This window comes from Diceros bicornis, chromosome 18 (assembly GCF_020826845.1).
Source record: "Diceros bicornis minor isolate mBicDic1 chromosome 18, mDicBic1.mat.cur, whole genome shotgun sequence".
In the NCBI taxonomy this organism is placed as follows: domain Eukaryota; kingdom Metazoa; phylum Chordata; class Mammalia; order Perissodactyla; family Rhinocerotidae; genus Diceros; species Diceros bicornis.
The window spans coordinates 10745446-10756070 of NC_080757.1; the positions used below are offsets into that span (position 1 = coordinate 10745446).

At 55.7% G+C, this 10625-nt stretch overlaps 3 protein-coding genes across 3 annotated transcripts; 1 reads left to right on the forward strand and 2 right to left on the reverse strand.

Moving 5' to 3' along the window:
- The first annotated feature begins 426 nt into the window (after positions 1-426).
- SOX15 (SRY-box transcription factor 15) lies at positions 427-2464 on the forward strand. The gene is made up of 2 exons (XM_058559830.1): positions 427-1397; positions 2086-2464. The coding sequence occupies exons 1-2, from the start codon at positions 868-870 to the stop codon at positions 2252-2254; spliced, it is 699 nt and encodes a 232-aa protein (XP_058415813.1). The 5' UTR covers positions 427-867; the 3' UTR covers positions 2255-2464.
- A 490-nt stretch (positions 2465-2954) lies between these two features.
- On the reverse strand, positions 2955-5970 carry MPDU1 (mannose-P-dolichol utilization defect 1). The gene is made up of 7 exons (XM_058559829.1): positions 5853-5970; positions 4610-4675; positions 4294-4426; positions 3878-3963; positions 3639-3757; positions 3356-3466; positions 2955-3215 (listed from the first exon to the last, which is right to left on the reverse strand). Exons 1-7 carry the CDS (start codon positions 5953-5955, stop codon positions 3093-3095), a joined length of 741 nt encoding a protein of 246 aa, XP_058415812.1. The 5' UTR covers positions 5956-5970; the 3' UTR covers positions 2955-3092.
- A 1859-nt stretch (positions 5971-7829) lies between these two features.
- Positions 7830-9952, reverse strand: CD68 (CD68 molecule). The gene is made up of 6 exons (XM_058559822.1): positions 9829-9952; positions 9312-9742; positions 9027-9146; positions 8821-8893; positions 8535-8705; positions 7830-8228 (listed from the first exon to the last, which is right to left on the reverse strand). The coding sequence occupies exons 1-6, from the start codon at positions 9875-9877 to the stop codon at positions 8095-8097; spliced, it is 978 nt and encodes a 325-aa protein (XP_058415805.1). The 5' UTR covers positions 9878-9952; the 3' UTR covers positions 7830-8094.
- Positions 9953-10625: the final 673 nt, after the last annotated feature.

Sequence of the window (10625 nt, forward strand, 5' to 3'; positions counted from 1 at the left end):
CTACCTCCCTCTGACTGCCTGACTTGCTTGCCCCAGGGGCAGGTCAGGGGTTTGAGGAGCACTAGGCACAAGAAAAGGGTGGAGGTGTTCCCATGTTCCTCCTAGCACAACTCTGACCCTGAGGGCTTTTGATCCCCCTGTGCTTGATCCCATTGTGCAAAGGAATTGACTTTAAATTGCCAAAGCTTAAGAAGGGAGGGGAAGACGTTCAGAGCTACTGGAGCTGGAAGGCCTGACATATGGGTCTTGGGTGGGGAGGGGGTGTGGTGCCCTGAGGAGGAGTGTTGGGGGCTGGGAAGAACAGGACACCTGGGTTTGCCTAAGGGAGGGGGATGTTGGCGCCCTTAAGGAGGCGCGGTCTGCTGGGAGGGAATGGGGAGGAGTTAGTCGTTAAAAAGCTGTTCCCCGGTTTGGCCCACCCATCAGCCACAGACACTGAGGCCAGGTGAGAGGGCTGTGGCACCTGGGCTGTGCTGCCTGGCAGCTACCGAACTGCAGAGACCCAGAGCGAAGGTTTACTGCCTCCAACGAAGGTCAGCCTGAGGCCAGGAGTGGGTAGGGGGAGCAGGACTGGGTCAGGGACCTCCAGGCAACAAGAAGAGGAGAGCACAACCTGTCCAGTACCGGGTACCAGACGGGATTTTGCACTCCCTCCAAAGCCTGCGGAATTGGTTGGGAGCAAGGGCTCCATTAGAGGGACTCTGAACTTGGGGAAGATATATACTTTTTAAGGACACGAGTTTCTCTGGAACGACTCCAGACCAGGGAGACTTCCATTTTAAGGATACCGGGTTTGGGGATCAAAAACGTTTAACTTTGGAGAGGAGAGCGTGTGGGACACCCTCCTAAGGCTTCCTCCAACCCCCCATGGCGCTACCAAGCTCACAGGATCAGGTCTGGAGCCTGGAACCTCCCACTCCCATGGCTCCGACCTCCTCGTCCTCGGGCTCCCAGGAGCGGGAGAGAACGGGGAGCCCAGTGGTCTCCGGAGCGGTTCCCTTGGAGAAGGTGAAGCGACCCATGAACGCGTTCATGGTGTGGAGCTCCGCTCAGCGCCGCCAGATGGCGCAGCAGAACCCGAAGATGCACAATTCGGAGATCTCCAAGCGCCTGGGCGCGCAGTGGAAGCTGCTGGGCGAGGACGAGAAGCGGCCCTTCGTGGAAGAGGCTAAGCGGCTCCGGGCGCGGCATTTGCGCGACTACCCCGACTATAAGTACCGGCCTCGGCGCAAGACCAAGAGCTCCGGCGCCGGGCCGCCCCATTTCGGACAAGGAAGCAGCAGCGTAGCTGGCGGCGGGCCAGCCTGGGGGCCCGGGTACATGACCAACCAAGGGAGCAGAGGCTTTGGGTACCAGCCCCCAAACTACTCGACAGCCTACCTGCCTGGCGGTTACAGGTGAGTGTCTGGGGAGCGGGTGAGGAAAGAGACGCTTGTTGCCCCCCTTCCTGGAGCCTGGTGGGGGCGGATACCGGGGCGGATACCAGAGCGGCTTCGCTGGCTGGGGCCCTGAGCCCACCCAAGCAGAGGCTGCTCCAGGGAGGAGTTGGGGACCGCTGCTGAGGTTTGGCAGGCACCACTCCCAGTGCCTGGTGCAAGATGCAGTGGGAGTTCGGTGGCTGAGGGGTTTTCCTAGAGGACCTTTCCATTTCAGCACGGCAGTGGCAGACCACAGGCCCCTGGATGTGGCCATATTCTAGTTACCTGAATTTCCCGTTTCCCCCATCTTCTGGCCCTCGTGTGACCCAGCTTCCTCTCCCAGCCCCTGGGGCAAGGAGAGGCTAAGCCCAACTCTGCCCCTTCCTGGCCTGCCGCCCCAAAAGAGGAAAACAGGCGCCGCACGCAAGCCCGCTCTTGAACGTGCCCCAACACGGCTGTGCTGCTCTCGAGCCATCCTGAGGTCTGCTTCTGGACCTGCGGTACCCAGTGGGCCCCAGACAGCCAGGGTGGGCTAGATGGGTAACAAGTTCTACCTCTGCCCAGAACTGGTCAGACTCACCCCCACATACGAGTTAGGAACTCTGCCTGGCACCTCCAACCCAGGGAAGCACTCTCTTAACTCCGGTGTTTTCTTGTCTCTTTGCAGCTCTTCCCACTGTAAACCAGAGGCCCCCTCACCATGCTCGCTCCCTCAGAGTAACCCCAGGATCCAAGGGGAGCTGCTCCCCCACTATAGCCCCTACCTACCCCCAGGCTCTCCCACTCCATACAACCCTCCCCTTTCAGGGGCCCCCATGCCCCTAACCCACCTCTAACCCTCATGGACATGGACCTCCCAGGAAGGGCTCCATCCTCCTTTTTTACCCAGAACCCACCCCCCATCCCATTCTCAGGCTGCAAACTCCTCTTTAGAACTGTGATGGACCACACAGTTCAGAGGCCTGCAGTCGCCCCCAAGAATGCCAGGGGGAGCAACACAACACTTAATATTTTTTGTAGGACGAACACAGTTTTGTATGATTAAACCATGTCTCTGTGTCTTTATTGCACCATTTCGGTTCCCCCTGGCTGCAGCAGGAACCAGTGCACTCGCCCTCTCCACTCCCTTCCGCCTGGACCTGCCAGAGCAGGAACCTCCACCCCACCCTGGGGCCCTGCCTGAGTCATTCTCTGTCCCCCTTCCCCCCACCCCGCACTGGGGTCCAGGAGACAGTCCCAGCCAGGCTGAGGGAGGGAGGAGCCACAAGCCCCTAGTCCCTTCCACTGTCCAGGCTCTGTTCTTTTGCGCCAGAAGGGAAGTGGGAAGATGGGAGGACAGGGCAAGACTTTTGCCCAGAATAGGTAAGTAGCTGGAAATGGCTGCTAAAGGAGGAATCTCAGCCAAGCAATTAGATGAATTAATAGTACATGCACAGGACCACACACAATAAATCAAAATATTACCCTGAAAATCTCTACCCCCATCCTTCCTAAGGATCCAGGTCCACCAACTATGCATTTCCATAAAAAACAAACCCCGGTCCAAGAAGTTATAATTGGCAGAAGAATGGGGAATGATTAAAGTCACGCCAGCACACTGGTTCAGACGGGAAGGACCCTGAGGTTGGGTGGATGAATAGAAAGAGGGAATGGACTCTGGTAGCCAGCTCAGCCCTACTCCTTTTTCTTCTTGTGGGGAGCCTTTGCATTCCAGTAATAGAGGAGCTGGGCAGCGATGAGGCCGTTGAAGAGGGTAGAAACCACAAAGGTTCCAGCCATGAGGGGGTCTCCCGTTTCCTGGATGTGAGAGAGAGAGCTAGGGTCACTCTTCCAAAAACCAAAAAAAAGGTTCCAGAGAAGGGGGCAGCTTTAAGTCCTCAGCTGGGAGAGGTAAGGTGAGATTTTAGTGCCCTCTAGAGGGGAGAAGGTGCACTCACCTGAATGGAGGTGAAGATTCGGGCCAGGGAGCCCCCAAAGAGCAGAAAGACTGTGACAGCTGAGAGCTGGCCTGTGTGCCCGTTGTGGTAGTTGGTGGCTGCCTGGAGCAGCTAGGGGAGGAGTTGAGATCCTTCGTTCTGTCATGTGAACTCTTCCCATGTTCCCATCACAGATTTCCCCATTCCTTTCTCTAAGTAAAACACCCCCCACACTTTGGGCTTCTACTCTGCCTCTCACCTAGCCCAGCTCCTAACATCCTTTCTCCCTGCTCCCAGTACCCACCTTTCCCATCACCACAGCAGGCACGTTGGAGGCTTGCAGTAGGGTGACTACAGCTAGGGGTGTCAGTGGTGAAAGCAGCACCAGCAGCACCAGGGCGTAGCAGGCCAGGAAAGCAACACCTGGGAGTCGGGGAGGCAAGGAGTCCTCATCAACTTCTCAAGCCCTCTGGGTTCCCCAGGCCTGAGTTCCCAGCAGGGCTCCCAAGAGCTGCAGCCTGCTCTTGGGTAAGTCCCCAGCACCTTTCACAGTCTGTCCTCTGTAATGCAGGATCAGGAAGCAGATGGTGATGGTCTGGAGCATCAGGAACAGGGCTTCACCCCAAGAGCTGCAGAGTCAAGAGTTGGGAGGAAGAAAGGCAGGCCTGGAAAGAGGCAAGGAAAGCCTCCATAGCCCATCCATCTGGGGACACAATTCTCTGATTACTCCCTATCTTCCACAGCCCTACTGGTTCCTTACCCCTGCCTCCTAGCAGCCCTCACCTGACTGACTCAGTCTGGATCCTGGCATTCTTGGGATGCTCACCTCCTCTCATCACCTCCATAGATGACTAGATTTCCGGAAGAGCTTAAGCTTTCCTGCCCTTTTACCTCCCTCACCCTAACCTCCACTAGAGTTGTGAGCATTTACCCTTGGAGATAAAGGGCAGGCCCCTCACCTGAAGGGGAAGTTGTTGGTGATGCTGTAGACCATGGTCCCAGTCAATGCCACTAGCTCCAGCATTACCGACTGGAGACTCAACCCTTCTGCGCTCTTGGCTCCCAGGATTTTAAACACCTGAGGCAGTTTTACTGCAGAAACAATGAGAAGGGCAGGGTTGAGGAGCTGACATTCCGTGGGAGTGGGACACAACAACTACGCAGCAGACTGGGAAGCATGTTAACCCCACTTCTGGTTAAGGAACCCACCCAGTTTATGGCATCTTAACACTCGACCTGCATTGCAACAGCAGGAAAGGAAGATAAGATACATACCCAGAAGTGACCCAGCCACAACGCCCAGCCCCAGGACTTTGCTGAGGAGAATCTTGAGGCAGGGGACTGAGAAGAGAAAAAGGGTAGGCAGAACTGAGAACTCTGGAACCCAGGCCAGGGCTTTTCAGGAGCAGCCCAGGCCTAAACACCTTAAGCGCTCCTGTGGACGGCCGCTGCTCGTTAAGACCTTGACATACCCACACAAGGAAGCCATGGGTTGTCTGGAAGCAGATGAAAAAGGCCTGGTCCTTCCTGCTCCAAATCATACCACATTCAGACCAGGTGACTTTCCAAAACAGCTCTGACCATACCTTTCCTCTGATCCAATCTTACGTTCCCTGCAGATTACATCTAAACAGCTTGGTCTGACTTCCAAGGCTCTCTATTGCTTCCCTGTATAAAGCTGAGCAATACCCAAAAGCCCTCTGATTCTTTATTTGCCTCCACTGAGAACCAGGTGATCCACATCACCTGTTTTCTCTCCCCAAGGACAGGTCTCACTCATTCCTGGACCCTTTGTCCCTGGCCCCTACTCAGGGTCTTAACCCTATCCTTCTAGGGCTTGCTTTTCTGCCCTGGCCACTCATATCCACGCTAGCCTTCAAGCCCTCCCCCCAAGGAGCTTGGCCCAGTGGGAGTCAGATTCTCACAGGTCATGAATGCGGCTAAACCAGTGTCCCAGGAGCCCAGTGGGGTACCATGAACCGACAGGGGCACCCTGGGAAGGCTTCCCAAAGGGTCTGATGTCTGAAGAGGGCTTTGCTGTGGAGTTGCCTCGTAGATAGAAAGAGGAAGGAAAGCAAGATATTCCAAAATTAGACTATGAGCAAATGTGAAGGCTGGAAGGAAAGCCATCAAGATGGCAGGAGCCTTTGGGGGTACCGCTGAAGGCCTGGATTCATCAGAGACTTTGAATCAAGTGTAACTTTGTTCCTGAAGGCATAGGTTGGAACGATTTGATCTGCTTTTAACTTTTTTTTGTAAAATTTGAGTCTTTTTGTCTTTCATTGTCGCTAAAGCATAAACTTCACAAACAAGTATTTCCACCCGGCAACTCCCCCTCTCGCCCAAATATGGCGTCCTCCCTCTATGGAAACCAAGACACTCCCGCCCCTCTCAGAGATGACTTCCGCCGAGCACGGCGTGGCAGCAGTCCCCGTCGTCACTTAATCCTCGGTCATATCCCGCTTATGGCCTAAGGGCTCTCGAGCAGAACTCTGCGCGGATGCCGAGTAAAACTCACCGTGAAGCAAGTCCCACTGGACAAAAATTTGGTCGTAGCATTTCTCAGGTAAAAGAAGCGGCACCAGCACCCGTTTGAGCACCCCATCTGCCTTGGCCGCCATACTGCAAAGCTTCCGCCGGTCTCCAGACCGCCACGCTCCGACTGCCGGTGCGCATGCGCGCTGAGCCCCGCCCCGCCCCGCCCCGCCCCGCCCCGCCCCGCCTCTCGTCTTCCCGCGACTCAGCGGGACCGCCCCCTGCGTTCCGCCTTTTACGCCACCCCGTCTTCAGTAGCGTAAGATAGGTCTCGTCCAGAGACCACGCTTTGGGCGCGCTCTCCCTGCTGCTCGAATTTAAAGCGTGCGAAGGCTGTACGCCTGCGCACTTCGATCTTTCGTGCCTTTGTTTACGCTTCCAGTTCGGAAGCAAGATTTATCCTCCTGCCTTTCTCCGTTTCTCCGGCTCGGCGCCATCTTGTCTTTTCCCAGCTGACTTGACATTGTTCGAAGTTGAGAGAGAAGGAGCGTGAGTCTCCAAAATGGCGTTGGATGGGGGTACTGTGGCTCCCTATCTCCTGTTCTCCCAGCATCTTCAGAGGGAACGGCGTCAGCGGGAGCAGGACAGTTTCCGCCAGGCAGCCCTCCATGGGCACCGGCTGCGCGCAGGGCCCATGCTTCTCCTTCCTCTGGTTCGCCCAGGCCTTGTCGGAGGTGTGTGCCAGCAACTGTCCGGCCGGGACAGTGAAGCAGAAGAGGAGGTGGGGATGGCGAGCCCCATTCCGGGAGAGGGCAGCGTCCCCATCCCCCTGCAGGGCCCAGCCTTGGCAGCCTCCGTGAAGCGCAGAACCCCGGGGTTCCCTCCCACCTTACTGCCCCGAGGGCGCCACCTCTGGGCCAAGGCCCGCTCCTCCTCCACCTTCTGTGACCACGTGCTGAGCAAGGACTTAATTAAGCATGGCCCACCCAGCACCTCCCCTTGGGAGAGCGCACCTTGGACTACCCGGCGGGAGCGATGCCTTCAGCCACCCGGCACTGGGACACCAACTCCCAGCCATCCCAGTGGAGGGGGGCCTGGCCATCACACTATGGCGGCCAGTTGCCTGCTGCGAGTACCACGCTGTCGAGCAGCTGTTCAGTGACCCCCGCACCACTGTCTGCGAGGTCATACGGGATGTCCACGAAGCGGAGTGGGGCTGCTGGGGCCCTGCCACTTGCGGGCTGCCCTCAGTGGGGTGGGTCTCCAGGTCCTGGTGGCTGCTTTCTGTAGCCTTACAGGGCTCCTACAACCAGAAAGGCCCCATTCGGGCCCCCAGCGATTGCACCAAGGCCTACTATAAAGGGGGGACTGGCACTCAGTGGTGGTACAGGCTATGGCTGTCTGGGAGGTTCTTTCTAGAATCTGGACACTGGCTGCCACTGACCACCACTAGGTACACCACCACTGGGGACATCAGGGTTGGCTGGACAGTGGCCCAGGCTGGAGCCATGTGTTCCTAGGAGCGCCGAGGATGATTGTAGGTGAAGGTCAGAGTATCCACTGCTCCCATGGTTGATGAAACCCTTTGCAGATGAGATAGGAGCATTCCAGATGCAGTGAGGGTTTAATCAGGCTGTTCAGCTAGGCCTGGGCACGTGGGCAGGGCATTCTTGTGGTAAGAGCCACTGGCACAGCCTTTGGAAATGAAACGATAGAGATGTGACTTCCCCCCACTCACTCATTGCTGTTGCTCCTTGCTTCACCTGTAATGGTATATGAGGGTTGAGAAGAAGACGGCTGGGATGGGTGGCTCCAACTGGATTGGAGGGGAGGGGGATCTGGAGCAGCCAGGGGCCCCAGAAGAGGAGAAACAGAGGGGAGGCAGATTCAACACCAGTTGTGCCAGGCTTTGGGAGATGAACCCATGGGGGCATTTGGTCACACATTGGCATTTTCGTCCCTCCTCACCGGCTGTTTCTGGCTCCCTGAGACTCAATCATGGAAGGCACAGAAAAGCATGTGACAAGAAACTCATAGCTTTTAATCCTGGCAGGAAGGACAAGGAAAATCAAGGACAAAGATTTGAGTAGGTTTTACTATTCTCCCTCTGGGGATGGGGGAGGGGGAAATCTGTCACATTTAATAAACACCCCCCCCTTATCTCTCCTGATTGCATTATGTCTACTTTTGTTCTTTAAGAGGGAAGGCAGATAATTTTCTCTCTGAGTCGGTGAAGTAGTGAGAAATGAGGGCACCCCCTGGTGCCTGGGTGTTGGGATGAATACTCAGAGGGGCTGGTAGGTGGGTGGGCGTCTTCGGATAATGCAGAAGGTAACAAGCACCAGGGTGAGGAGGCCGAGGAGGATCAGGCCGATGATGAGAGGCAGCCAGATGGATTGGTCACTGGGACAAGAGAAACCTGGCAGAAAGATAGGGCAAGTAGGCATCACAGTGGTGGTGGCTGGGATAAAGGTGGGAGGAGGGAGGAAGGAAGGTGGGGGACGTTGGGAAGTAGGAGACTGGTGAGGAGCTCACCCAGGTGACTCAGAGCAGTAAATAAAAGCGAGAATAGGCAGTCTTGTAATGGAGGAGAGGACAGTGCCCTATAGTTACAACAGCCTGAGAGAGGGCGGAGATTTTGGGGTATAAGAAGGGAGATTCTAGACTAGGAAAGGGGGCTTTCAGTGCAGTGAGAGAGTTCTAGGAGGGAAGGAATAGGTCTTACTTGGCCCAAAGGCCCCTGTGGGGGGCAGCTGAGCAGCTTGTAGCTTCAGGGAGAGCAGGTCAAGGTGGAAAGCTGGTGAAAGAATGATGCTCGCGTTTCTGCAACTGAATCTCTGGCCCAGGGGGGTTTGGAGATCTCGAAGGGATGAATTCTGGACCGAGAATGTCCACTCTAAGAGAGCGAGGAAGGGTCAGCTCCATATCCACGTCCCTACCCCACCCCCGCTTAGATCCCTTCAGGAGCCCAGACATCTAGAGCAAGTGATGAGAAATGGAAGGTTACTCACGCGCTGCCTGCGAGAAGGACACGTTGTACTCCACAGCCATATAGTTCAGGTAGACAGTGCTCTGCAGTGGCTCCTGCAGAGGTGACCAGGAAGGCTCAGGGCAGCAGGGGAGAGTGGCATCCGTGTACACAGAGTAAGGAGTGCAGCAAGGGATTGGTAGGGATAGGGTGCTTGGAGGGTGAGAGTGAGGGATGAAGGTGAAGTACCTGCTTGAATCCAAAGCTGAGCTGTCCGTAGGGGAATGAGAGAAGCAAGCGGGGATGGGCACCCTCACAGTCTCCCTGGGCCTTGGTTTTGTTGGGGTTCAGTACAGAGATGCCCCAGGCCTGCGGAAGTTAAAGATGAGAGGGTCACGAGACTAGACAGCTGTGCCGTCCAAGGTTCCCTGTTCCCTTCATGCCCACCCTTCTCTATTCTTCCTTCTTCCCTTCTGAACCACAGCAGAAGGCCTCGCCCCCTTCCCCTCATGTCCTCCAGTCTTTTTGCTTTACCTCTCCTCCACCCAGGGTTGGGTACAGAACTCGAAGCTGAATCTGGGCTTGGAGCCGGACGCAGGGCTGGGAACCATTAGTCCAAATGTAATCTCCTATAGCCCCCTTGGAGCCTGGGCTAGGACTTGGAGAGGGTGGAGGTGGTCCTGGGTGGGGGGAACTGGTGGAGGATCCTGGGCTGGTGGCAGTACTGTTGCTTGTTGTTGGATGAACTGTGGCGTTTCCTTGACTGGTGGTGGTCGCAGGATTGTGAGTGGCTGTTGTGGGTTGGTGGCTGGTGGTGTCTGTGGTGGCGGTTCTGTGGCGCTGGGTAGTTTGGTGGCTCGTTGTTCCTGGGCTTGAGGTGCTTTCTGTAGCTGTAGGTGTTACCGTGAAGGATGGCAGCAGAGTGGCCGATTTCTTATGAGGACAGTCATTCCCCGTCCCTTGGGCTTTCAGCAGAGGATAGACTGGTTAGCAACCCAGGAGCAAGCTCCTTCCCAGGGGCTCCCTCCCCTTTAGTCCCCTTTCTCCTTACCTGCTAGTAGGCCCAGCAAAGCTCCTGAGAAAAGCACAGCCAGCCTCATGACAGAACAGCCTCACCCAGAGTGCAGCTAGGTTTGTGTCAGTACCAGCCACTTGCTCAGTCAACCTTCTTCTTTTGGAAAAGGAGGAAATGAAAGTCTTTGACTTCTGAGATAACTCCACCCCTAACCTGACTCAGGCACCTCAGCCCCAGCCACCAATCTCTTAGTCATTAAATTTTTGTCATTAAGTTAGGAGACGATTGGCCGTGGCTTCACAAGTGTGTGCTATCAGGGTCAAGAATGTCACATGGGTAGAATGAGATGGGGTTTCAGGACCCTTGGGGACCCGTTTGTCTACTTTAGCAAAATGTGCTCACATTTGTGGCAAGTAATTATAGAACCAATTGAGAAACAGCAACCCCTCCTTCAGCGGTCTCTAGAGAGATATGAGTTCCATAGAATGTACAATTGGGGGCGAGCCCAGTGGCGTAGTGGTTACGTTCACGCGCTTCACTTCGGCAGCCCCGAATTCACATCCCGGGCACAGACCTACACACCGCTTATCAAGCCATGCTGTGGCAGGCGTCCCACATATCAGGTAGAGGAAGATGGGCATGGATGTCAGCCCAGGGCCCATCTTCCTCAGCAAAAAGAGGATTGGCAACAGATGTTAGCTCAGAGCTAATCTTTCTCACCCAAAATAACTATGTACAATTGGAATGCTTTTTCCACTCCTTTCCCCCCTCCCCATCACTTCCTCTTGGCTAAGACACGTGATGCACTCATGGTGCTTGCCCAATCTCTTATG